At 52.1% G+C, this 26,675-nt stretch overlaps 1 protein-coding gene across 11 annotated transcripts in view; it reads right to left on the bottom strand.

Annotated features, from left to right (window-relative positions):
- The window catches only part of MACF1 (microtubule actin crosslinking factor 1), a 137,689-nt gene that overhangs the window by 65,042 nt on the left and 45,972 nt on the right, over window positions 1–26,675 (bottom strand). For 9 of the 11 annotated variants that reach the window (XM_071576855.1, XM_071576858.1, XM_071576850.1 and 6 more), the window contains 34 exons: window positions 26,500–26,612; window positions 26,301–26,407; window positions 25,750–25,869; window positions 25,549–25,644; window positions 25,169–25,296; window positions 24,981–25,074; window positions 24,120–24,274; window positions 23,733–24,009; window positions 23,187–23,315; window positions 22,849–22,926; window positions 22,533–22,694; window positions 21,818–21,922; window positions 21,147–21,242; window positions 20,797–20,922; window positions 18,436–18,588; window positions 17,798–17,952; window positions 17,281–17,407; window positions 16,674–16,857; window positions 15,944–16,113; window positions 15,499–15,677; window positions 15,157–15,295; window positions 14,560–14,753; window positions 14,230–14,392; window positions 13,690–13,773; window positions 13,474–13,581; window positions 12,728–12,826; window positions 12,404–12,556; window positions 12,223–12,311; window positions 11,658–11,793; window positions 3,545–8,845; window positions 2,915–3,064; window positions 2,320–2,535; window positions 2,092–2,241; window positions 1,038–1,271 (listed from right to left, as the gene is read on the bottom strand). In XM_071576855.1, coding sequence (XP_071432956.1) covers window positions 1,038–1,271; window positions 2,092–2,241; window positions 2,320–2,535; window positions 2,915–3,064; window positions 3,545–8,845; window positions 11,658–11,793; window positions 12,223–12,311; window positions 12,404–12,556; window positions 12,728–12,826; window positions 13,474–13,581; window positions 13,690–13,773; window positions 14,230–14,392; window positions 14,560–14,753; window positions 15,157–15,295; window positions 15,499–15,677; window positions 15,944–16,113; window positions 16,674–16,857; window positions 17,281–17,407; window positions 17,798–17,952; window positions 18,436–18,588; window positions 20,797–20,922; window positions 21,147–21,242; window positions 21,818–21,922; window positions 22,533–22,694; window positions 22,849–22,926; window positions 23,187–23,315; window positions 23,733–24,009; window positions 24,120–24,274; window positions 24,981–25,074; window positions 25,169–25,296; window positions 25,549–25,644; window positions 25,750–25,869; window positions 26,301–26,407; window positions 26,500–26,612 — 9,970 coding nt within the window. The remainder of the gene's footprint in view (window positions 1–1,037; window positions 1,272–2,091; window positions 2,242–2,319; window positions 2,536–2,914; window positions 3,065–3,544; window positions 8,846–11,657; window positions 11,794–12,222; window positions 12,312–12,403; window positions 12,557–12,727; window positions 12,827–13,473; window positions 13,582–13,689; window positions 13,774–14,229; window positions 14,393–14,559; window positions 14,754–15,156; window positions 15,296–15,498; window positions 15,678–15,943; window positions 16,114–16,673; window positions 16,858–17,280; window positions 17,408–17,797; window positions 17,953–18,435; window positions 18,589–20,796; window positions 20,923–21,146; window positions 21,243–21,817; window positions 21,923–22,532; window positions 22,695–22,848; window positions 22,927–23,186; window positions 23,316–23,732; window positions 24,010–24,119; window positions 24,275–24,980; window positions 25,075–25,168; window positions 25,297–25,548; window positions 25,645–25,749; window positions 25,870–26,300; window positions 26,408–26,499; window positions 26,613–26,675) is intronic. The other 2 variants (XM_071576857.1, XM_071576861.1) reach the window with 1 other exon arrangement.

The raw sequence follows: 26,675 nt of genomic DNA, 5'->3' as shown, positions 1-26,675 counted from the left end.
CAAACATTAAAATAGCAGAAGAAACTCATTGAATGAGAGGTAACAACAACCTGAGTCAGACAGTGCCACTGTGGAGCCCCAGACAACCCAAACAAGCTGTTTTTATCATCCTGGGGTTGGAGAAGGAGCCCTGGAGAGGGAAAGCATTTCTGTGCTGATCCAGCTCCTCCTTCTGCTGCCAGAACACAACACAGAAGCGCCTGTTTGAGCAATTGAGCATGATGTGACCTGAGAGTCCCTGCAACATCCCTGTTCCCCTTTCCCAGGGGAGATAAAAGGTTTCTGAGTTTTTCACTGGGCATTTCAGCAAGGTGATGTACAAACTTGTGCAAAACACTGTGCTTCTTTCTCCCAGTCATAAGATAAAACAACAGAAGCAAATTGAAAGAGCCTTCTTAAGAGCTCTTCAGCTGCAAAGCGAGTTCTTCCTGGGTTAGGATGGGTGCACACTCAATCTGAAAAGGCAAAGCAAACTGGTTAATATACACACACACTCCAGAGAGGACAGGCAAGAGTTACAGAGAGCAATTGTTAATAAAAACACATTAATCCTGTCTTGAGGAAGAGGATCCATGCAGTGATGGGCGCTGCAGCAATGCAGCAGAGACCTGAGGACTTGCTTTTGTCCTTGATAGATCACCAGCTCCTTCCCTGGTACAGCAATGCCTGACGTGTGCAGTGGAAATAAGACATTAAAACTGTTGGGTGTCTGTGGTGGCCCCTCTGCACAGCCATTTTGGTGAGGATAAAGGGCTTTTTTCCACCCAGTCCAAAGCAGCTCCATGAGGGCTGCCAGGTTGTGCTACCCAGACCTCACAAGGGCTCCAGATATTTTGGGAAGAAAGCACCTTTCCACCTGGGAGCTACGTGGTGGGAAGGAGAAGACTTTAGAGGAAGCTCATGATGTGCAGTGAGAAGTCACAAACTGTGAGTGGCATGCACACGAAATCCCAAACAGGAGGTGACTCAGCGCGTGTTCCTGTGGCCGGGAAGCGCTTCAGCGAGCAAGGGCAGCCAGGGAGCAGCTGTGTCCCGACCTTCACCTGATCCGTCTGCTCCACCTGCTGGAGACAGACCTGCAGCACCTCCAGCCGCGCCGTCACACGCTCCGACAGGTCCCGGAAAGCCTTTTGCAGCTCATTGAGCAGCCTCAGCAGCTGCCTGCTCTGCTGCGGGGTCAAGTCCTGTGCGTGCTCCGAGATGAAGAACTGGATGTCAAAGGCAGCGGCGTCCAGTTGAGACTTGGTGTCACTGAGAGGCTCTTTCAGCTCCTGGATGGGAAAGAAAAGATCTGTCAGGCAAAGTGACCCTGCGGCCAGTGCTGTCCTGCACTGCTTCCCATCTTTAGGTGGGACATGTGGATGGGCAGCACCCAAAAAAGGCGCTTTGCCACAAGAAATATATTCCAGAAACACCAAATGCTCCCAAAATCATACGTAGCATAGAGGTGAGAGCAACTCACTGTAGTGATTTCCCAGGTTCCTCTGCACCAGGCAGAGGCACCTCACCAAGAGGCTGCTTGGAGCATAAATACAAGGCTGCCCTTGGGTCTGAAGATGACCCAGGGCCGGAACTGCCAACAGCCCTGCCCAGGTCACAGTGACTCCATGTGCCACTCCCAGTTCTCAAAGCCTGATCCCCTGACTTCAGTGCCAAGGTGCTACCAGCAAGCAGGAGATGCTGAACTTGAAAATGATCTTTAAAGTTATCACTAGAAGATGGGTAAATGTGGAGAGGAGATTGGGCTCCTTGTAGAGGTGATGGAGGGCAGAGTGATGGAGGGGATTCTCAGAGCCCCTCCAGAGGAAGCAGCTCTCTCTTCAACAGCTTCATGGGAATCACTCCTGGTGGCTCAGCCACCATCACACACCTGCAGGGGAGCATGTTCCCCAAACAGCCAAAACAGCACCTTTGTGTACTGTGGAAACAAGTGACCTTGAAGCAAACACAATATGGTTGCTCCTACTGCAGCACGGGATAAGGGCAAACCCTTGGTGGGCTCCAGGAGTGAAGCAGGATTAAAAGCTTCTCCTCCATACAAAGGGCAGCAGGTTCAGCAGCCTGAAGGATTAGGGGCATTGCCATGGTTACCTTGTAGTGCTGCAGGCAGCGACTCAAGCTGTTGGCATCACCCGCCTGGTGGTAATCGCTGTGATCCAGCGACTCTGCGGTGCCAGAGACCCAGCTCAGCAGCTCCTGCAGTTTGCCCTGAAGAGCCTCATGATGTGCCATGATTTTAGCCTTAAAAACAGAAATGCACCATTTAAAGAAGGAGTTTTGGGATGCTGTGGGGGCAGCAGGGACAGTTGCCAGCTCTACCTTTTCATTTTCTGCTGCCCCACGAAGGTTTTGCAGCCGGGACTCCAGGACATCGTTCGCAGAGCTCAGAGACTTCTGGAGGTTCTTGGCATCCTTCTCCAAAGCCTTCAGTAATTGCTCAGGGACTTCTTCAGGGGGGTTGGCCACAATCCACTGCACAGCATCCAACTCCTGATTCACTGGGAAGCTCAGCTCCTGCAGCTCAGCCCCCAGGGCCTGAGGCAAGACAGCATCGTTATGTCTAAGACTGGGTGACTTCATCTTCCTGCAGCCAAAGCTGAGCAAAGGTTTTGGAGACACAGCTCCAAACCCTGCATCTAGAAAGGCTCATCACCCCCTCCTGCCCTGCTCAGCTGCCAGCACTTGCCTGTCTTTCTCAAGGATGTAAAATTCATTTCAGTCCAGCTTAGATTATTGTCTAGGCAGGGAGGAGAAGGTGGATGGCACCAGGAGAAGAAGGGATGGGGTTTGCATATAAATGCCTGTTAAACCTAAGATTAATCTCCCAGAAAGAAGGGGGTGCAAGGGCTGTGTATGAAGCTGGGGAGAGGGGAGGCAAACTCTGTCCTGCCATGCCTGGCCCAGCCTCACTCACCTCTGCCTGCTGCAGCAGGTCATGCAGGGCTGCCAAGTTCTGCTCAGCCGGCTGCACCCGCTGGATTCTCATCTCGACATCTCGGAGCATGGAGAGATATGATATCAGCTTCTCATCGTGCTCCAGACACTTCTTCTTGCTGAACTTGATCTACAGAATCAAACAGGAAAACAAAACCTCAAAGTTAGGCAGAAAACAAAAGAAAGGGTTATAAATCATTCTCCTTTTTTTTCAAAGAAGAAATCTGTTAATAACATTCCAGCTCATGGACCTGCCACTTGCTGGCCTTATCTGCAAGATTTACTACAGGAGAAATAAAACACATGGTTGTTTCCAACATAAGCTTATAAATGGCCAGAGATCTCTGGTGTTACAGCAAAAGTGCCAAAAAAAGAGTCTTAGTTGTTAATCATTTAGAAGCAATGCTCCAGCAAGAGGAGCCACAACTAAGCCTGAGTGTTTTCAGTTGTACATCAGCAGGTCTTTTGCCAAACCCAAACAGCCAGTGCTGCAGCATCCACTCCTCATGCTCTGGCTGCCCCCTGTGCCAAGGACCTTGGACAGATTTAGCATCAAACATACACAAACAGCTCATAAAAAATGTCAAAATAGCAAGAAGTATCCATTTACCTGGGCTGGTCTTGTGGATGCCCTCGAGGTTTCCAGCAGCTCCCCCTCCACTATCACAGGTAACAACAAGCTCCGATCGCCAGGACCCGGCTGCTTGGTCCTCTCCTGGGGGGGTTCTCCTTGGGATTTTGGGGGAAGAGAGGCACCTTCTTGGTCTGTGGTGAGCTTGGCTGTTTGTTCTTGCTGTTTCTTTTCTCCAGGCTCCAGGACTGCAGAGGTTTCCTGAACTTTCCTGGGCTCCTCTTCGATAATCAACTCATCCAGCAGTTCCTCTGCTGCAGGGGCTGCACTGGACCCATGCCAGGTGGTTTCCACCTTGGTGTCTTTCTGAATCATCCTCTCCTTCACACTCAGTGCTCCCAAGGAATCATGACCATTCCTGACCCCACCTTTCACCACCTCTGGAGTTTCTCCTTGCTCAGGGGGCACAGGGAACACCTGACCCTCCCCGAGGTTTTCTGTATCTTTCTCAGAAACTGTTTTCTTTCCTTTCCCATCCCTGCTGCTCCCACCAGGCTTGGCTGCATCTCTTGCCAACCCAGCTGTAATCCTGATGGTGGTTTCATGTTTTGGCTCTGGCACCCTTGAGACAAAGTCCTCCTCCTTTTTCCCTGGAACTTCTTTGGAAACTGGAGAAGGAAGGGACTGCTTTTCTGCAGCAGGTTTCTCTGGCTGAGTGCTGGCTCCTGCAGTACTGCCCTGCTTTGCTTTCTTTTTCTTGCTTTTTTGTTTTTGGGTAGGTTTGAGCTCAGTTTCACTTACTTTCTCCTGATCAACTGGACCTCCCACACCCAGTCTCAGCATTTCTCCTTCAGTGTGTCCTTCAGTGTGTTTGACACCTTTTTTTCCTGCAAGGTCATCTCCTGCAGGCTCCACAGGGCCACCAACCTCAGGGGGTTCTCCAGGCTCTGTAGGACCCATCTCTTCCCTCGCTGGACCCACACTAACAGATTTCCTCACGGCTGCTGGTGTCACCTGCACCATGCTGGTCACTCTCTCTCCTTGCCCAGAAGTCATCACTGCACCTTCTGCACCTGCCACAACTCTCTGTTCACTTACAAACTCTCTCCTCCTCCTTCTCTTCTCACCATCCTCCACACTGTGAAGGACCTCCATGTGCAACTGCTCCTTCTCCCTGTCCAATCCCTCAACTTCCCCCGTCTCTCCATCCACTTCTCTCCCAGATTCTTCCCCCTGGGCTGTTCTCACCTGGGAGCTCCTTTTTGTGATCCCTTTTTCCACAGCCTCTCCCACCACCATCTCTTCAGAGGAAGATGCTATACCTAACACTGAGGGGTGTTCTGGAGTCACCTCAGCCTTTGCTTGGGGATGATGACCATGATGATGTTCATCTTGGGGATGAACACCACCCTTGGAAGCTTCCTGAGGTTTTAATTTCCCCTCTGTCTGTGTTATGGGGAATCTCTCAGTGGCAGCAGCTGCACCTCCAGCTGTGTGATAGCTCAGGGCTTCAGGTTGAGCTTTGTGCTCAGCAACATCAAACCTCTTGGCAGATCTGGCAGAGAGGATGATGCCTTCCTCTTTTGGAGGTAATTTTTCCTTTTTTTCCTGAAAAAGTTGGGGAGGTTCTACTTTGCAGGCCTCAGAACCATATTTGTCTTCAGATACCTGTGCATCCTGAAGGCCAGCAGCTAATTTTTGGCTGATCAGTTCTTTTTCAACAGCTTCCTTTACAGTCACTCTTTTCCCACTGCTGGCATCAACAATTCCCCCAGTCCTCAGCTGGTTGGTGGCGATGACTTTGGCCATGCCCTCATCCAGCAGCCCTCGCTCCACAGCAGCTCTCAGGGACAGCCTCTTGCTGACTGTGCCCTCCACCACCCCTCCAGTGTCTGCCTGTGCCTGCAGCAGCCTCAGGGTGGGCAGAGGGTCCACCTTCCCCAGCCTCACAGCCTCGGCACACGTCAGCTTGGTCCCCGTCACCTCATCCCTGATGGCTCGGAAGGGATGGACCTCCAGGTACCTCTGGCCAGATTCAATGTCAATTTTACACTTCTTCATGAACTCTGAGTAGGGAACAATCATGCAGGTCTCAGGATCCACAATTCCTTCTTTCATTTCTGAAGATGACAGGACTTTTTCCATCACCTGCTGGGGCAGCAAGCCCTCCTGCACTGCTTGACACAGTGCCAGTCTCTGGCCAGAAGCTGGATCCAAAATGCTTCCACTCCCAGCCTGGATTTCTTGCACTTTCCTCTGGAATTCCGGACTAATGAGCCCTAAGGATACTGCCTGGGGCAAGGGCAGCTTCTCCTTTGTAACTGGATGGACATAGTCCTGCAGGCACACACCCTCAGCCTTCCTGAGCTGATGGCATAAATCTTGATCAATCAAACCATGTTCCATCGCATCGTTCACCGACAGCCTCATTCCAGACACGTGATGGATGATTCCTCCATCAGCAACCTGCTTGGTCAAGAGCTGAAAAGCTTTTTCCTTTTCCAGGAGCCCTTTTTCCACAGACTCTGCAACAGTCAAAGGCTGCTTAGTTTTAGGATCCACAATTCCAGTGGTCTCAGCCTGTAAACTAACGAGGTTCTGTCTGGTTGCCTCATCGGTGCCTTTCCCCTTGCAAGCCTTCTCCAGCTTGACCAGCTCCTTCTGACTTGTTGGCTCTATGAGGCCCAGATTTGAAGCCAAAGTGACTGACACTTTTTTGCCACGTTTCAAGTCAACAATCCCTCCAGTAACCACTTGCCCTTCCAAGATCCTCATTGCTGTTTCCTTGTCCAGAAGGCCAACGGCAGCAGCATCCTTGATGGAGTAGACAAAGTTATTGCCTGGGTCAAGAACACCACTTATGGCTTTGTCAGATGCAAGAACCTTCTGGAGAAGCTTCTCATCCATCAGACCTTCTTCAATGACGTCCTCAGTGGTTAAGGACTCGCATGTCTGAGAGTCAAAGAAGCCACTGAACATCTTCATTCTCTCCATCAGTTTCACAGCTGTGTGGCTGGACACCACCCCGCAGGCCACCGCCTCATTCAGCAGCAGTGCCTTGCCTGTCTGCTCATGGATTATGCCACCACTCTGGAGCTGTGCCAGGAGCATTTCCAAAGTGTCCTCTGCTTCCTCCTCCTCAGGGGCTGGCAGGGATGTCTCATCAACACCTTCATCACCTAATACTTCTTCCTCCTCTCCTTCTTCCACTTCCAATACACTTTCCATGTCTTCACTTTGCCACTCTGTCTGCACTGTCTCTCCAGTTTCAGAGAGCACAACCTTCTCTCCTTCCAGAACACCATTTTCAACTGACTCCTCATTTAGTAAATAAATCTCTTTTACATCTTCTGCCTCTAGTTCAGGTCTCTCCGCCCCCTGAGACCTCTCTGCCACAATTTTCAGTCTATCTCTACTTTCTGAAACACGCATTGTTATGGAGATTTCACTTTTCACAACCAATGGCCTCTTCTGATCTTCAGTACCTTCTACTCCATCTACTGCAGTAGGCTTGGACTCTTTTTCTGCCTCCATCATAATTTCCTCTGTTTCTCTTAAACCACTGTCAAGGTCACCAGGAGGTTCTGGCATCAAGAATTCTTCCTGATGTTTGTCCCTGCTTGTAGCAGTGACCTGCTCTCTTCCAGATTCAGCATCAGTTTCCCTCTTGATGGTCACCTGTTTAGTATAAATCTGCTCTTGCTCTTCCACATGCAGAACATCTGCATCCTCCATGAGGAGACTTCCAGGTCCCATCACCACCTCCCCATTCTCCAAAGCAGTTCTGGGTGGTTGGATCTTTCCACTTTCTTCTTTTGAAGGATCAAATTGAAGCTCAAGGGGCTGCAAAACCAAACCATTGCAAGGTTCATTTTCAAGAGCTGTGCTCGCCTCTGTCTCCTCAAAACTTCCAGTGTCATCCACAATCTGTGCATAGGATCCATTTTCTTGGGTTTGGATAAGAGCTTTAGTGAGATTGTTCAACTCTCTATCCACCAAGAGCAGCTTCTGGCCATTGTGGATGTTGATGTAGCTGTGAGTCATCAAGTGGAACATCAGCCTTTCATCGTCACTCCTTAGCAGAGGGTCACTGGGCTCTTCATGACCTGTGGGACTCCTTCCAGGAGAGCTCTGGTCATGCCTGCTCCTGCTTGGAGAGCCAGCGAGCTGCACACTGGCCATGACATCAGGTATGACTGTTGATTTCAGCTTCTTCACCACATCTCTCTCCAAGACACCTTGTTCAACCACCTTCTGCCAGGACAACACCTCAGAGGTTTCTGGCATAAAAACAGCCTCAATGAGTTGCCTCTTGCTGAGAATCTTGTGAACCAGCTCTGTGGACAGAACTCCTTGCTCCAAAGCATCTGCAACTGAGATGATCTCCCCTGTTTCTGGCCACAGGAGCCCCATGAAGGACCACAGGGCTTCCAGGACCACCAATGCAATACTTGGTGCTACCAACTCCTTCCTTACAGCTTCATCAATGCTCAGTCTCTGTCCCGTGACGGTGTCGATGATCCCACCTGTCTGGAGCTGCCGGATGAGAAGTGTGCAAGCCAAATCCTGGTCCATTAAATTATGTCTCACGGCCTCATCCACAGTCAGCCTGTGCCCTGTCCTGGGGTCAACGATGCCACCAGCAAGGAGGTGGACTTCCAGCAACCTGACTGTCACCTGCCTGTCTATCAGCCCTTCCTGGAGCCCCCGGAAGATGCTGACCTCTCTGCCTGATTTCAGGCTCACCATCCCACCCGCCAGCTGCTTCACTGGCAGCAGCCTCAGCCCAGTCTCCTGGTGGACAATGCACCGGTCCATGAGCTCAGACAGACTGATTTTCTCAGCAGTGTTGGGGTCAATCAAATCCTTGTCACCTTCTAGGTGGGACAAAAGTCTGGAGTAAAGCTGGGGGGTAAGGAGCCTTTCCTGCACTGCTGTCTCCATGCTGATTCTGCCCTGCTGGAATTTAAAGCCTCCAGTGACAAGCTCAGCCTCAAGAATCTTTAGCCCAGTGCTCTGACTGATCCTCCCCTCTTCTACCGCAGCAACGACAGGCAGGAGCTGCCTCCCTTCACGTCTGACTTCTTCCACCTGGTGGAGAGCATCCTTCAATTCCTGCAGCACCTGGAATGTCCTGAGATCGATGATGTTTCTGGCCAGACCTTTCTCCAAGGAGAGTTTCTCGCTGGTCTCTGGAACAACTAAGTCAGATGTGATGACCTGGACCTCCAAGAGGACAAGGCCCGTGTCCTGATCTATAAGACCTCTCTGCATGGCACCAAAGACAGGGAATATTTCTACTGTGCCAAGATCGATCACTCCTGCCACTGCTTCACTGCCCTAGAACAGAAAGAGAAGGAAAGGAATTAAATCAAAATTGAGCACTTCCAGAACTCATTGTGTAAGTTCTAGGGAGGCCTCAGTTTCCAAAAAAAAAAAGCTTAAAATCTACACAGGCTAGAAAGTGAGTCCCAAAGTGTTTGAAATGCAACTCCAAAGGCATCATAGCACAAAAATGGGTGCATTTGCCAGCTTGCATATTGCCAGCAAGTTTTAATGCTCATCTAGTCCATCACCAGGGCAGCACCAAGATGCTTCCAATATCCACCACCAGTAACGCAGCGAAGCAGCAAGCGCCAAAACCAACAAGTGCCCCAATGGAAAAGGAGGGAAGGAGACCAACAAGCACAACAAAGCCCTTCAACAACTCCAGTGTTAAAAAATAAAGACAACACAAATTCCACTGTTCACTCACAGAGAAGAAAACTCCCCAGAGCTGTCCACTTTGGGGTAAGTAGGAACCTCTCCCATCAACCTCCATGCTGATTCCTGCCATGCTGCCAATCCTGCACTTCCCAAGCAAATCTCAAGTGCCAGCATGGCCAGGGAACACCTCAGACCCCCAGTCATAGCACAGCCCCCAGCCCTGTGTCAGGGCAGCTCCCTGAGCACAACCACAGCTCCTGCTCTGCCCACTCCAGCACCTCAGAGTTTCTCCTCAGACAGGGCCAAGGCAGAAATGGAAAAAGCTGAAGGTCCCAGCATGGACACAGTGACAGAATGAGAACACACCATCTACTGTGGTGTTTTGGAGGGGCTTTTCTTGCTGCTGTCCTCACAGGGAGGGTAGTAATTTAGATGATAAAGAGTGTATTCGTCCAAAACCCATTTGGGTTTCTCCCACTCCCACTGGCTGGGCATAAGGTTGGCCCAAGCATTAAAAGGTTTTTGTGGGGATAGCAAGGAGAGAATCAGGATTATGGAATGAATTTGTTTTGCATCCCAACACCCTGCTGTGGGGAGAGGGGGAACCTTCTGGGACAACCTAAGGTCTCCACCACCATCACCAGACCCTGACATGCACAGTCAGAGATGAACGAGCCGTGGAAAGACAGAGAAGAGGGAAGGAGGGGGAGAAAAGAGAAAGACAAAAAAGGAGATGGACGGGAGGGAGGGGAGTAAAAGGCTTTTACTTACCGAGTTGCAGGGTGTGCCTTGAGCAGTTAAAGACAGAGCCTTATGGAGCAGTTCAGCCGTATCACACACAGTGTAAAGCTTGGTGTTAGCGTCCAGCATGCGACTGGTTTGTTTGCAAAAAGAACCCCACACACAGGTCGTCCTCTTTCCCTTTGTGTGTTTTGTTTGTTTAAATCCCGGAGGGTTAGTTAAACTTGTAAGCAAGGATGTCAGTTAATCTTAAAAACAGTTGACATGAAACACAAACCGTACAGGGACACATCATGCTCAATTTAGCGCGTTCTGCTTTGCACTTTTGGTCTTTCATAACTTCTTTCTGACAGTTGGATCTTTCCAGCAAGCAAATGTTAAAGAGTTCTTCATGCTCCCTCTACAGTGAAGCAACAGCTCCGCACGAGAGCCACAGGGATCGTTCTGCAGACGGGGACCTGAGGGGAGGCCCCACTGCCATCTCCTGTTTTCTTTCCCAGGCTTTATTGAGAGCGTGAGTGAAAACTGTTCCAGCTCCAAAGCAGCCTCATGCTGTACCAAAACATCCCAACAAGCCCTGGAGAAGGCTTTTGCTCTAAAATCATTCTCCTGCCCAAAAGGGAGGAAAAGGGAATGGAGGAAGCATCCTTTCCACAGGAAGGCTGCACCAAATCTGTGATGGTTTAGCAGCGACTAACGAGCTGACTCACTCACCCTGCTGCTGCTAAAGAGCTGGCCATAAAAGCATTTACTGCTCTGAGACACCTGGAATGTGCTGTAAAGTCCAGTTTGGAGCAAACACTACATATTTGGGTAAAAGCTGGACAGGTAGATATGAAACAAGCAGCCCTGCCACCCTCTTCCCATGACTGGCTCGAACAGGGCTTCACTCACGGACTCGACAGCCAAACCTGCGTCACGTGGCCAGGTCTGAGCAGGCCGTTGCTTCAGGGTACAGGGAGCCAGCAAGCAAACACACAAATATATCCACTGACACATGTATACACACTGAGAGAGCACACACATGGATATCTGTGAACGACAGCTCTAACAGAGGCGCTGAGGAGGCGCTGCCAGCCCTCCCTACCCCGCGGAACAAGGATGGGCACTGATGGCAGTGCTGGTGGCTGTGAACAGGGAGTGGGTTGGGAAGGTGTCCCAGGTCAGCTGAGGGGCTGGACAAGGCAATCACCTTCCACTGGGAAGAGAAACTTGGCTCAGCCACTGCTGAGGAAACCCTTTGCCAGACCCCGAGATCCACGAGGACACACAGGCAAAGGCCTTTTGGCAGAATCCCACCTTGCTGCATCCCCTGTCTGTGAGATGGAGCCTCTGAGGTGAAAGTCCTGGGAGGACATTCCTCAAAGGACACAGATTTCCCAAGGGGACCATTTCCAGAATTCCATCTACATTCCATCTACAATCCTTGCACAGCAGGCAGAGCTCTGATGAAAACCAAGGGACAATCTCCCACTGATCTGGAAGGCAGCAGTAAAATGGCTCCTGCTTGGCCTCCAGGGACCACCAGCCTGGATGGTTTGGGTGACCATGGATGGAAGAGAAGGGAGGGCAACCACGTGCAAGTAAGAGAGGTGATGGGCTGTGAGTGGCCAGTGGCCATGAGACACACAACGAAGTGAAACCTTTTGCACCCCCTGAGGAGTGAACCATGTCCAGCAGCCACAGGGCTGAGAGGGAACAGTACCTTGTGCTCTGTCTCCTGAGCCAGCTGGCTCTGGAGCTGCTGGAGCTGCTCCGAGGAGTTGCTGCAGAGTGCCTGGTAGGTCTCCTTCAGAGCACCAATCTGAGCAGAAATCTGTTCCTTTTCTGGCTGGGAAAGCCTGAAAGGAGAAGGGGAAATCTCTCAGGATACTGCACAGAATTACCATGTTCTTTTGGTGAAGGAAAAGGCCAAATCCACCACACGTCTCCACTCTTCCCACAGTCGTACTCCCCCCCCAGCTCAGCTAAAACCTGCAAGGATAACTGAGCACAGGTTGATCTGCATTTTAGTGATCAAATCCCCAAATATACAGGGCTGGATCACTACTAAAGAGGAATAATATTGCCCCACAGCATAAGTGGGTTTCACATATCCTACTTCTCATTGCAGATAAGAAAGAAGACAACTGTCACATACAACTCATCATTGTTTTTAACTGGAGTCAGGCACTGGACCCCAGGGACACCAGCCCACCAATGCCAGCTCTAAGGAATGTCACCTCCCACCCCTGCTCTCTCTGCCTGTCCCCTCCTTGGGTCTCACTCACTTGTGGCTGTGTTTTGCCAGGAAGATTTGGGAAGTTTTGATGGCCTCAGAGACCTGCTCCCTCTTTGCAGTCAGCTCCTCATTGAGGGCCTGGAAAAAAAAAAAAAAGAGAAAGAAGCTTAATCCAGCTGTGGAAAAAGAGCAGAAGTTAAACCTGTATCTGATGGTCAGTTCTGCTTTACCTGCTGCTCCGAGATGGATTTCTCAATGTCACCCAGCTCCCTGCTCCCGGCACCAGCCGTCCTGCCTTGCACACTCTGCTTCAAGCCCAGGGCCCAGCCCAGCAGTTCCTTCACCTTGTCCACATGCTCCTGCTTTTCCTCCTCCACTACTTTCTGCAAAACGAGGAGGGAGGAAGGAAGACAACCACGTCAAAGGGGATCTCCAAAGAGGGAGAGGCTCTCAGGAGCAGCTCTCGAGGTGTAACATCAACATGGAGCAGCACCCTCAGGGATGGAGGGAATGAACCTGCCCCCTCTGACCAGAGCTCAGTCCCGTTCCCTCACCTCCTCCTCCTCCAGCCGCCGCAGTGCATCGCTGATGTACTTCACGTGCTGCGTGGTCAGTGTCACCAGAGCCGTGTAGCGAGTCCGTAAATCCATGAACTGCCAAGGGAGAGAGGGGAAAACGAGGTGCGTCAGTCCCAGCAGCAGATCCGGAATGCTGCACTTTACGGGACACGACACGGACGTGGCACCTCTCTCTTGGGAACCCCCCAGGCACCTGGCAGACCCGGAACGGCATCAATGAAAGGCAGCAAGTCTGATGGGGAGGGTTGTGGCCACACATGCCATGCTGCACGACACTGGAGCGAGGGGACACTCCGCTCACGGACACTGGGGCGGATGCTCAACTCTCACAGAGGGCTATCGGGATCTTTAATATCCACACAGAGCAGACAGGACCTCGGGTCCCTAAAGGTCTCATCCCAAAGATCCACACACAGTAAGGCTGCATGGTGCTCTGGTTATTTACCTCACAAGGCTGAAGGGCTGAGCCGACCCCGCTGGATTTGACCCAGGGGTTCCCAGGGGTTCCCAGGAGTCTACGTATGTCATACCTGGTGCTTAGAGCACTAAGCCATCCCCTGTGGCTATTGGAAAAAACAGCGAGGGTGGAAACTTTATTTACACAAGAGAGTTCAGCAGAAAGGAGCTCATTTCACACGGGCTGCTCGTAGGTTTGCTCGGCATCGAAGGACCCCCCACACCATTTCTCCCTGCTGAGGTGGGGTGGGTGGCTGTGCTCCTACCTCCTGTGTGATGGCATCCGAGGACGACAGCATGCGCCGGCGCTTCATGGGGGACTTCTGCTGCGACTCCACAAACGCCCTGTACGTCATCAGCTGCAACTCATAGTCCTGAAAACACAGCCAGGGGTGGGGAGACAAGGACCATGAGAGACACAAACTGTGCCATGGCTGTTTCTGCCCATCCAGCCTGACCCAGGTGCAGGAGGGGAACTGTACCTTGACGGCGGCCGAGTATTGCTGGGAGAACTTCTGACACTGGTCCAGCTTGGCTTGATTTTTCTCAATTTCTGCAGCCAAAGCCTTCAATAAAATTCAAAGCAAAAAGGGTTGTCAGGACAAGTTGTCTGAGTTGTTACCCAGAGAAGCTGTGACTGCCCTATCCTTGGAAGTGCTCAAGGCCAGGCTGGAGCAACCTGGTCTAGTGGAAGGTATCCTTGTCCATGGCAGGGAGTTTGAACTAGATGGTCTTTAAGATCCCTTCCCAAACCATTCTGTGATTCTATGACAGCTGCCATTGCAGGGGGAGCTGAATTCTGGTTCCCATCCCTGCCATTCTGGGTAAAGTCTGTATGTTCTTCATTTTTTTCATGCAAGACCTCATCTCCACCTCAAGCTGAGTTTCTTCATGTCCCAGACACCCAGCTCAGGCCTGCAGCCTCTTCCCTGCTGTGTTTCATATTTTCAAGCACACAGATGAAAAGAAGTGACACTGTCACGGCAGCAACAGTGCTGAGACACCACAAGGTCCTTCCTCACCGTTTGCTGGCTGAGCTGCTCTGACAGCACCCGGCTGTCCTCTGCCTGCCCAGGCTTCATCAGCTCCTGCTGGACCGTGATCTCCTCAATCCAGTGGATCAGGGCACTGTGGCATTGCCGGTAATCACTCAGCACCTCCTGGATACTCTCTAGCTCTGTGTGCCTGAGAGCAGAACCAGGACAAGTAAGAGGAAGGTGAAATGCCATCATAGGCTACAGGGATTCCAGTGGGAATCCCATCTGGAAAAATATTACTGCTACCAAGCCTGACTCCAGCTCTCAGCTGAAGCATGAAAGTAAACCTGAGGGAAGAGGCAGGAGGTTTCTCACCGGGTCTCAATCTGGGCACAGACTCGCTGCCAGCGATCCCACAGCTGGCTCCCCTTCTCCTGGTAGCGCTCCAGGTCGATGCTGCGCTCCTGCCTCAGCCGGTACAGCTGCTCCCCCACCACCTTCGCCTTCGCCATCTCCTCCTCCAGCGTGGAGAAGACAGAGCCCTTGTCCTTCACTTCCCCCAGCCATTGCTGCAAAACCAGCAAGAGACAGCCCCGGTCACCAACAAAAGCAGAAGGGACATTAGGTCAGAGATGTCCTGCCTGGGGCTGAGAAGCCTGAGTGGGTTTATTTTCCCACTCTCCTTAACCAGCAAAGAACAGGGAGGTTATAGGAAGTGTAAAAAGAAGGGGAGCATGTTTGCAAGTCAGATTGGTTCAGCTCCTGTCCTACAGCAACAGGACATGCAGCTGCCAAGATGCTCACGTGTGCCAGCACGTGCCCTGCAAGAGTCACAGCAGTTTCTTTACCTTTACAAAGCAATAAGGGATCATATAAGCAGCACAAAATCCTCCCAGCTATATCGAGGCAAGAAAAATGTCACACTGTCAAAATTCAGCAGAGAAAGCTGCTTGACAAACCAAGAGCACCAACCTGTAATGCAGTCCTGTGAGACTGAATGGCTGCCAGGTCAGCAGGAACTGCCTCCTCCTGGCTCAGCTTCACCTCATACCCTTTCACCAGGGATTCTGCCCCTTGGGTGTTCCGGATAATGACATCAACCGTCTTCAACCTGGGAAATCAGACAGAGGCAGCACAATGACACCCAAAATTTGGCAAAGATCTTGATTGTGAGGCTGTTTGCACTGTCTGCCACAGAGCAACAAACTTAGTTATGGTCCTGTGCAAGGTGTGTTGGAGGGACAGAAGAAGGGTCTTTAGTGAATTGGGCAGGTTCAAAAGGGTATTTGGGAACAGAAGAACATCCTGACTCACTTTTCCAGGTAGATGGAAGACAGTCCATGTGTCTGGTCCATCTTGCTCACCACCAGGTCCAGCTCTGAACGCAAGTGGGGGGTGCTGGGCCCCGCGGGGGCCTTGTCGAGGAAGCTGCAGCATCTCTCGGACACAAACCGCAGGTCCGACTGCAGCCTCTGCAGATCCTCCTGCATTCGCTGGGGAGGGAGGGGCAGAACGTGAGAGGAGAGCCCAAACAGGCAGAGGAAAAGCAGCACTGCCCTTGGCAAAGGAGATGGTAGGAAATGAAGCAGGGAGCCCACCTGCCGAAGTTTCCTGCTGCCTTCTGTGCAGCAAGATCCCCTCAAACCCTGCACATTTATGCACCCATCACCCACACGTTCACTCCGGAGAAGCTACAGCTATTTTTGGAGCAGTGTCCACCACCTCCCTCCCCTGCCCATCTCCCAGCTGCAGGCCTGACCTCCTGCTCTGCAATGCGGATGGTGTTTTCCTGGATAGTGTCACCATCTGCTCGGGCACTGCTCGGGGACTGGATTCGGCTCACAAGCCTCTGCTCACACTCCTCCAGGCGCAGGCGGATATTCTTGAGCTCAGAGAGATACGTCCTGGCAACAGTCTCATCCTTGTCTTCTGCAAGTCAGAGACAAACAAAACAGCAGCTCAAACACCCCCAGCCAGTGTCTGTCCCAAACGGGATCTGCCGGAAGCCTCGGAGCTGAGCACGGCATCGCGATGACACCGGGATCTCTGCTCAGATGGAAAACAAGCTACTTAAATCATCTCATTCAAATACATCTGAGAAAGAGTCCAGCCACAGGGAAGCTCACAAGACAAAGCCAGAGCCCTCAGTCCTAGCGGGACTCAGAGTGTCCCAAGTGCCACCACCACATACACCTCCCCAAAGATTAAATGCAGGAAGAACTCCTTGCTCAGAATGCATCCTAATGATGAAACCCACCACCACCAACATTAGGGCAAGAGGACTCAGCAGTTAAGCTGAAGCTGCAGAGCCAAGACCTCTCTGCAGGAATATTGTTGGACAAGGGCCGAACACTTGGATGGATGGAGAAATAAGGAGAGCAGCTGCTCACACCACCAACCAGCTAGCACAGGGGAAAAGCCATCCCATAAATCCTTTGTTTATGAGTTCCCACAGCTCCTGGTTAAACCATCAGCCCTTTGAAGCTCACCGTTCTCCATGGACTCCAGCAGCTGCCGGATGTGTTCCTTGGAAGACTCCACTTCCTCCTCCAGGCGCAGCCGGTCCGACACCGAGAAGAGCTCCGAGTCCCGGCTGTCCTGCAGGAAATCCTCGTAGTGTGTCTGAAGGCTCTTCAGGGCTTGCTGGCACTCCCCTTGCGCCAAGGACCTGAGCTGTGAGTGGAAAAGCAGCACATCCAAACATCAGGAACAACTTCCAGACATCACCTGTGGCCACGCTCCCCAGCTGAGCCACCTTCATTTGCCAAGTGAGTATTTCCAGAGGAGAAAAGGCAAACCCTCCATAGTAGCCTTGTTTTTTCCTCCAGTCGTGCTCACTCCCTAATGAAACACTTAATCCACAATCTCTCACTGTTTTTTCAACTCAGCTGCAAGCTCCTCATGCTCTTTTTATTGGGGAAAACTGAAATCCTTTTGCACAGCATCCCCAAGCTCAGGTTTTCCCACTGTTCAAAGTGTAAAGACCCCTGAATTCTCCAGTCTTGCACTCTGGTCTTCCCTCTCTCCTCTGCCACATGAAGGAGCCTGGACAGGAGCAACTCACCCCTGGAGTCAAGCAGGGAAGTTCCTCCATACCTTTTCCACACTGAAGCTTTGCACCAGCGCTATGTCCTTCCGCAGGTAGTTCCAGGAGATGAGGCTCTTTGTGTTCATGTGGAGCTGGTGCCAGAGAGCCATCACTTTCTGGTACAACTGTTCTACCCTGCAAGGGGAAGAACAGATCCATCAGCCCTGGATCTTCCTGGCATGCCCAGTCCTGACCCCGTTAATCCTTCAGCCATCACAGCCAGGCAGCAGCCCATCAATCCAGTGACCCCAGTCTGGCAGCACACACAGAGAGTGATGCTCCTGCTGTTCAGTGCCAGAGATGCCTGCGGGGATCCCTCTTCCCGAATTGTCACCTTCTCTTTTGCAAGCCACTACAGCAGTTGCTGCAATGGAGTTTGCAGTTGTAGAACAATGAGGGATCCCTGCCACAAATCAGCTGTGCCACCCACTCCTGTTCCTCCACCCCAGCTCCTTTCCCATTCCCACCCTGAATGTGTCCCCTCCCACGCCACCATCCCATCTCTGGTGGAGACCCCCAAATTACCTGTTGGCCATCTCGATGGCCTCTTTGTTGGGTGGGGGGATCAGGAAGCAGACAGAAGGCACCATGGCCTCATTCCCTGTGGGGCTGATCACCTTCCACTTGGTCCTCTGGGAATTGTCCTCCAGGACACACTCATCATTCCTGCAGATTGTGATCTGCGGCAGCACCAACACCACCAGCCCATCAGAAACCAGCAGGAGAGCCACACACTTATGTCCCTGCTGCCACCCTCCCTCCTGGGGTGAGCCAGCTCCCATAAACATACAGATGGATATATTTTAATCAAGCAAAAGCCTGGAATAGTGCCAAGCAGTGCAACACACTCGTGTCTGGAGAGGAAGGAACAAGGAAGTTAAATGGAGCTGGCTGCCACCCACGTGCCTGTTTGGCTGAGGCTGATGAAGCCTGTCCTCCTTGGGGGGAAAGGACTTCAGCTCCTGCCCAGAATAAATCTGAGACTTGGAAATCTGCTCCAGGAAACACAGCCGTGCTATTTCCCTCCTTCTGTCTTCCCACTCCATTTCTGCTTTCCATTGACAGGCACTAAGGAGCTCATTCTAAACCATCACGGGTGTCACTCCCCAGCCTTGTCCCTGCCTTCCCTTTCCAAGTTCCACCAACACCCTCCCAGCCCTCACCTCAATCTGCCGATAGTCACAGACAGCCTTGATGGGGATCGTGCTCTTCACAACATGCTCCGGGTTCCTGGGCCGGAGCTGGACGATGGTTTTGGATCGTCCCACCAGGCTGGCAACAGAGCTCTTGGACTGAATGAGCTGCTCCTTCTCATCCTGGCAGAAAGAAGGATGATGGACAGGTTGTTCAAGGCTGAGGAGGGGAAGTCTCTCCCAGGCATTTTGGGACCCCCCACCCCAACACTGTCCTGCAAGGGCTGAACAAACATCAGGAGGATCCTGCTGCCCTGCCAGGATGGCAAGAGGGGTCAGATGGGCTGGAAGGAAGAACAGGGTGGGACCTCTCCACTACTGCTCCCACTGCCCTGCAAAGCCACATGCACACCTCTGGCTCTTTGGCTGCTTGGACAAGAAAATGTTTTCTTTCAAAAGGGCAAAAATAGAGAACACAACATACACCAAAATTAAAGTCCCGGGAGCTGTAAGGGGCCAAGAGCAGGACAAGCTCCAGCCCAAAGCTGGGGATATTTAGTTGCCTGGAGGAGAGACCACAGAAGCATGCTCCCTTCTCTACAGCAAAGGATGAAGGCATGTTGGAACCGATGGCTGGAATGGGATACGATGAATTATGAGGATAAAACATCTCAGGATAAAGGGCTCGTGGTGCAGTGACTGCACAGGCCTCTGGGTCTGGGGAGAAATTTATCAGTTGGAGGAAAATGCTGCATAATTGGTTCCTACAAATCCCTGCTGGGTTTGGTGAGGGGAAAACCCAGGGGATTGGTGGCAAAGCTCCCCTGGAACAGCCTCCAGCAGAGACGTGTGCTCATCACGGCACTGGCAGCTCGTGTGATTAGTGACAGCTCAGCCCCTTCTGGCTGCAATGGCTTAGAAAGGATCCCAGAAAATGTTCTCCCTCATGCTCGGTTCTCTGGGGTTGGTTAGTGTGCTGACAACAGTGGAGGATATTTTAATGGTTAAAAGAAAAGAAAAAGAAAAGAATAAATGATTAAATAAACTACCTGTGCCTGTCCCAGGGAGCATGATTGGAAGAAATACAACTTTAACTTATTAGGTAAGAAAGAGTAATATAGGTGAGCTCAGGGCAGCTGCCCCAGTCCTGAGATCATGGCTGTTCTCCAGCTGCCCAGAACAGCCTCTCCCACCCCAGACAGCACCTGCCCAGACTCCCAGTGTTTCAGGGCTCCCCAACACAGACCCCAGGAGCCAGGCTGGCTGCTCCATGTTCTGACAGTGCCAGAGGACAGACAGGAAAACCCTGAGACCATGACAGAGAGGACTGGGAGGAGAGAAGACAGTGCTGATGTCCTCATCACAAACACCCAGTAACAGCACCCCAGAGTCACTGGGAACACACTGGGGCTCACTGGTGTGCACTAAGAGCAAAGTCCAAGTGACCAGCTGCCTCCACACACTCAAATGTCACCTCCTGGCCCTTCCATCAGCAGCTCAGCACTTAACCCACAGCACAAATCCTCCCCTGACCCTGGTTTAAAACGCCAGCTGATGCTTTGCTCCTCAGGGTTTGTTTTTAGTTTGTTTTTTTTTCAGGCCAATTCAGACAAGACGATGACAGAGCATTGACCTGGCCTCTGCTCTCTGCTGTGCCACAGCTAAGCCAGGCCACATGTTCAGAGATCAGCCCCTGGCACGGCCGGGCTGCCCTGGCTCTCCCCCCATCCAGTGCGATGGATTAACGTGGGATTTGGCCTGGATAAAGAGCAGGCATTTCTCCACATCCCCCCAGCTCAGAAGCAGAACCAGGAGTATCCTACAGGCTCTGCATGATGCCTTTGCCAGCAGAACTCAACCAGGGTGGCACGATGGGCATGGATGGGGCAGAACCAGCTCACATGTCAGGCTGTGAACTTGCACAGGCAGCACAGGGAACCTGCTCTGCAACCCGAGGGCACAGAGAGGCTGAATGGTGCCTCTAAATGACAATGACCAAGATCCAGCCACCACACAGCTGGAGTCACCCACAGCCTGGAGTCACCCACAGCCTGGAGTCACCCACAGCCTGGAGTCACCCACAGCCTGGAGTCACCCACAGCCTGGAGTCACCCACAGCCTGGAGTCACCCACAGCCTAGAGTCACCCACAGCCTGGAGTCACCCACAGCCTAGAGTCACCCACAGCCTAGAGTCACCCACAGCCATGTACAAACACGTGCTGCAGCTCCAAGAAAAAGCAGAACATTCACCAGGGTGGAAAACAAACCACGTTACATCGAACTGTGGGAATAAAGAGCCTGGTTATCCCTGGGAAGCAAGAGGTGCCCTAAGCAATGTGGCTGGGCCAAAGCCAGGCCACCCCGGGGTGGTGGGATGTCCAAGAACCCACCATGGAGTCCTGCAGCAGGTCCTCCAGCCGCGTCAGGCTCGTGTTATGGTCGCAAGAATACTTCCTTTTGATGGAGTCCTGCAGGTTCCGCAGGTACGTCTCCGACTCCCGGGCATCGCTGAAGAACTGCAAAGGCAAAAGGGTCACAGAAACCTGCACTACAGGGAAGCTGATCCGTTTATTCCATAGTAAGACAACCTCAGATTGCAGCTAAGAGATACTGAGAAGAAAACCTGAGCACCCCAAATCCTCCTTCCCTCTCCCCTGAAGAGAACAGCAGTGTAGGAAGCTCATGCACTGGGATTCTGCAGATGGACACCAAGGGAATTTGGGCTGCCCCTCCCAAATACCTGAAAATAGGCAGCGTTCTCCTTCACGTGCTGCTCCACACACAGGCAGAGCTGCTTAATCCACTGCCACTGAGTCTGCACGGCAGCGCTGTACGCCTGGAAAACACACAGAAAACAGTGCTGGATAAGGAGCATCTACAGCCAGGAGGGTCACAGAAAGGACATGGCAGGAGGGATGTAAATGGGCAAGGTCTGGATGTGACCAGGAGGGTTTGGCCACAGGCAGGAAGAGCAGGAGATGGCAGACTCTGATCCACACAGCTATGGGTACACGATTCCAGGGGCTCTGGGATGCACATGTCTGCTTTCTCCCAAACCCAGAGAAATCCCAGGGAGAAACAGGTCCCTGTAGCCCTTTGCTTCACCACCACAGTATCCCCACAAGCCTGACTGACTCCAGGGCAGCCAAGGCCATCACCTTGCTGCAGGGAAGGCTCATGCTCTGTGTATCTGTGTCTTAATTTGAGGCGGGGATTATTTGGGAATGGCCTTGAGCTTCTCATTGAGCTTCCCAAAATAAAACAACTCCATCACTGCACTGATGTTCTGCCACCATAAACCACTTTATTAGGCACTGTGGGGCAGGACAGCAAGTCTCCCAATCCCAGATGAGAAGATTTGGTGCCAGCTGATTCCTGGGAAACTGCCAGCTCCTCGAGGTACCCACTCACCTCTACGGTTTGCTTGGCTGGGTGGTTCTCCAGGGACAGCAGCTCGGCCGTGTCTTGGAGGGAGCGGAAGATGTCCTGCTTCTCCTCCAGCTCTGCTGTCAGCTCCTGCATGAAGGACACAAGCAAAGTCCAAATCTCAGCCAAGGCAAACGACCCCACTCAGATCATGTGTCCAACTAACACATCATGGAAGCACTGCAGGAAATACGAGCATATCCCAGGGAATCCAGCACAGCTCATGGGAGCACCACAGCCCACTCCCATCAGGATCCCTCCCATGTGCCAAACACCCAGGGCAGATGCAACACAGATACTGCAAACCTGCCTGGGGACCTCTTCAGCTCTAGTATGATTGTGGGAAGATGGGTATTTATTTATACTGCTTTAAAGAGGAATCAGTTTTCCTCTTCAGCTCAGACTTTATTCCCCCTCCACTAGTTAAATGTGCCTTTAGTTCCAAATAGTGCTAAAAATACATCTTTTGATGCCTTTTTGATTGAAATTCAATTGAACACACATTTTTTTGCACTTTCTGCTCTGGGGAGAACTTTCATCAGCTTTGCTCAGGAGCTACAAGCTCAGTGACTTGGGAGGGAGCATCCAGACTCTGGGGAATTCAGGTCTGTTGGGAGCTGAAGGTCCCACAGTGGATCAAAAGCAGCAGCAGCGGCAGCACAACCAGGAGAGCACCCGCTCATCCCACCACCCTACTTACTGAGAAGTAGTTCTTCTTGGCTGCAATGCTGGGGTTGTTGTCACTCCAGTCATAGGCCAGTTCCTCCTCCTCCTTCTCATTCAGCCAAATCAGCTCAGCAGTGGCCCGAGACACAAACCCATACAAGCTCTGGAGGTGTCTCAGCCGGAAGCTCGAGGTTTCCTGAACACAAGGAAGGATGATTCCTCTTCCCTGCTCTGAAGGCAGTGTGTTTCTTCCCCCCTCCCCAGCCTTGGAACACGGGTGCCCAGGAGCAGGGCAGCAGGGATGGACCCCAGTAGGGATAGTCCTAGAGGCCCACTGGGAGCCCACTCACCATCAGCTTGCAGTACTGTGTCTCCAGCTTGCCAAGTGTCTCCGTGTAGCTCGCACGGAAATTCGGAGACATTTTACCCTGAAGGATGAGAAATGCTCCTGTTACCTGACACAGGATGGCATCACTTTAAACCCCATCCCCACATCTTTCTCCCCAGCTCTGTGTGAGAAAGAGGAGATGGTTCAGGGCAGCAGCCTCTTGCACTGCACCAATTCAGAAGCCCCATTCTTAAAAAGCACCTCTGTCCCAGGCACCCTTGCCCACCAGAGCTGACCCTGATGCCCTCGCTTGCCCATACATGTCGTGCCATGCACTGTGTCACCCAGCCCATGCCATACCTCGTACATCCTGGCCTCCTTCACGCTGGAGCCCAGGTCCTCCACACTGGCATGGACTTGCCGCTGGGTCTCCAGCTGGGATTCCACACTTGGAAGGTCAGTCCCCCACTCTGCCCGCTCCAGTCTCATCTGAAACAGTCCAAGAGGCTCAACTCAGCATTCCTCATCTGCAGGAGCTCATCACAAAATGACATGAAGGCAAGGAAACCTCCCAGGTCACTCCAGAGGGAATGAACACTATCCAGTCCTGGCAGAAGACCCTAAGCCAGTGCTCCAACACTGGATGGTTTCTGGGACAGCCTGCACAAGTTTCACACCCACATAAGACCAATTGACTCCATCAGTACAGATTGGCTTCCAGCTTTGAAAGGCTCCTCTGGTACCCACTGATCAGCAGGACCACAAGAAGGAAAACCCATCTCAAGTTGAAAGTGTCAGAGCTCTCCGGAAATGCTGGACCACCAAAGAAATGATTCATAGATAAAGGCAGGAAAAAGCCCAGAGCAGCTTCCTGCCTTCCCACAGGAGATTTGGCTCAGCACTCACCTGCATCTCTTCCACCCAGGCCAGCAGCTCGTACACGAACCGGAGGCTGCCTTCATCTTCAGACGAGGAGATGGCCACCAGCTCTGTCCTAGTCATGGGCTTCCTGAACCAGGAGGCTGAGGAGGTGTGCAGACCCTTGGTCAGGGACTCGCCCTTCAAGTGTGTTGTGCTCAGTGTGGACGTGGGCACGAGCTCCAGGGTGGAGAAGTGGCCTTTCCTGTACAGGTTAGTGCACTCCAGCCTCAGTGTCACCAGCTCGTCCTGCAGCCGCATGATCCTGGGTGAGCAAGCAAGGAATGGGTAAGGAGATACACACACAAAGCAGAGCAGAGGAGCTCCGTGCAGCTCCTGACTATGTTTCTCCATCTCAGACACAGCCCCTCTCACCTGAACACCAGCTCCTCCAGCTGGTAGTAGTTCTCATCCCGCAGGATCTGCACATCCACCTGGAGCTGGCGGATGAGCCCCTCGCACTCCTGCAGGTACATGACTACGTCGGACTCGTACTGCACCGGCTGGCCCGACTCCAGGTGAGCAGCATCCTGCACCAGGAGAGAGGACACTGAGGGCTGGGTCCCCTCAGCCCGGGAGAGGCAGGGAGAACACAACAGCAGCCCAGCACCAGCTCTGAGACAGAAAAAACCTTTAGATCCACAGGCTTAACTTTAACAGAACATGAACTCATCCCTCACATCCCACCCAGGACATCCCCTTTAGAAAAACTGCAGATGAACTGAAAGCTTCTAGGGATAGATGGGACCATCACTTTTAGCTCCCAAGCCTTTCAAACAACATCTCTTTCTTCCAGAGCAAAAAAAACCACTTCAGAAACCTCCTCCCTACTGAGGGTCTGCCACTGAGTCCTTCCTGATGGTCTTTAAGGCATATAAAACACATTTTGGGGGGTTTAAGCTTCATTATACAACAAGCTTTCCCAGAAGTGCTGTTCTCCTCCACAGCAGCACCACTGCAGATGTTCAGCCTCAAAAGTTTCATACCCAGAAGGCAAGACCACTCCCTGGCCACTCTGCCCCAAAATCTGCTACAACAACCACAGTTCACCAGGTATCCACAATCCCCACTTTTGCTCCCCCTGGGATAGGCTCAAGGGCACAAGAGAAAGGAAAATTGTCTAGGGGAAAGCAGGAGCCCAGGCAGAAGAGAGGTGAAGAGATATGTACAAAAGAAAAGTAGGAACACAAAGAAATAATGGAAATTAGGAGCAGGAAATAGCATCCCCTCACTCACAGCCTGTAGCGTGTTCTTTGCCAGAGTGAGTTTTTCTTCACAGCTCAGAGCACCATTCTGGATTTTGTTAGCGATTTGTAGCAGCAATTCCAGCCTGGAATGACAGAGGGAGATGAAAGAGAGGCTTGGGGTGATGCCACCCTGGCCAGGGGAGCAGGAGACATCCCTCCCACAGGCACAGCACTGACCTCTCCACCGCCGGCCGCAGCAGCTTCTCGCGCTCCAGCATCTCTATGATGAGCTTGCCCCACTCCTCCTCCACATCATTGGGGTGGTAGCCCTGAGGCAACTTGATGCGCCCAAATTCAATCCATACCTGGGAAAAATATCAACAGATTGGCATTTCCCACCTCTTCCTTCAGCTGGCTGTGGATTACAGCAAGGAAAGGGGCTTAAAAGGCACCAGCTCTGCCTCTGCTCCCACAGTTTGCTGTTCAGTACGTCATTTACCCTGAGGGTTATTCCCACTTCTTCATTCCAAAGCAAACCTGAAGTGAGCACACTTGAGTCTTGCTGAAAGCACAACACTCCCACCTACAAGCCTCCAGGTAGCCATGATGATCCTTACCTCTAACAGTTTGTAGAGCTCCTCTATCCTTCCTTTTTCCTGCTCTTTTGCTGGGATTTCAGTTTCCTTGAAGTGTATGTACTGGTTATAAAGTGCCTGGAATGAGAAAAGCTCATCAGGAACCACCCTGGGAAACGCCAGCACCCTTCTCTTAGCACAAAACACACAGGACACTGAGGATGGATCTTATCCAGGACCTACCTTTAGCTCTACAGGGTTCTGGGGGAAGGATTTGTCTGACATGAGTATCGTGTGCTGCTTGATCCATGAGATGAGGGACTCCACATGGGTCTGGTATTCCAGCCACCTCGAATCCACCTCCTGCAGGGTGAGAGTGTCTTTGCAGAGCAGTGCTGGTGGGCAAGTCTCCATGGGGAACAAGGAAAGCCCAGCAGAGTACAGAGGGAACTGAGGTGCCATGGTCAAGCTACAGGGTGGGTCATTTGCCAGCACCTCCCTGCTGTGATGCCAACCCAGGTACAAGGAAGAGGAGGATCTGGATGCCAGCTCGGCTTCCCCATGAGCTCAAAACCCATGGTGAAACCTGCAGAGCTTGGAGAATATCACAGTCCTACAGGCAGACCAGTAGGTCACAGGGCAGACATGCTAATGGGTACCTCCATCCTCCCCTCGAACCTCTCCCACCCATCAGCCATCTGCTACAGGGAACAGAGAACCTCTGAGCCTTTCCCACACCAAGCACCTGCCTTTCAAATCACCTTCCCAGCCTCCCAAACCACAGCAATACTTACGATAGCACTGATCCCTTCTCCTCCCTCGGGGACTTTGGGAAAGGCATCATAGATTGAAGACACGTAAGTTATCACAGACTTCTCATCTGGAGAGGGGACATCCACATCTGGCAAGAGGGAAGCAGAAAGGCAGTGAGGAATGGGAGTGGGTGGAAAGGCTGGCATTTCCCTGCACCAGCCACATCCCCGGCGCTCCCACCTTCGGCGTCCAGCAGCCGCGTGACCCCCAGGCGCTCGGCGATCTCAAACGCCTGCTCCAGGTTCTCCCGGTTACTCTGGATCTGCACCCTCTCCATGTCCACCAGGTCTGGCCTGCAAGACATGCACCAGAGTCACAAGGTTGGCATACAGCATGAGGTGCCCAGGGCAGAGCAT

This window comes from Pithys albifrons, chromosome 24 (genome assembly GCF_047495875.1).
Source record: "Pithys albifrons albifrons isolate INPA30051 chromosome 24, PitAlb_v1, whole genome shotgun sequence".
NCBI lineage: Eukaryota > Metazoa > Chordata > Aves > Passeriformes > Thamnophilidae > Pithys > Pithys albifrons.
The sequence above is the reverse complement of the archived record's forward strand: the minus strand, read 5'-3'. Positions and strand labels throughout refer to the sequence as shown.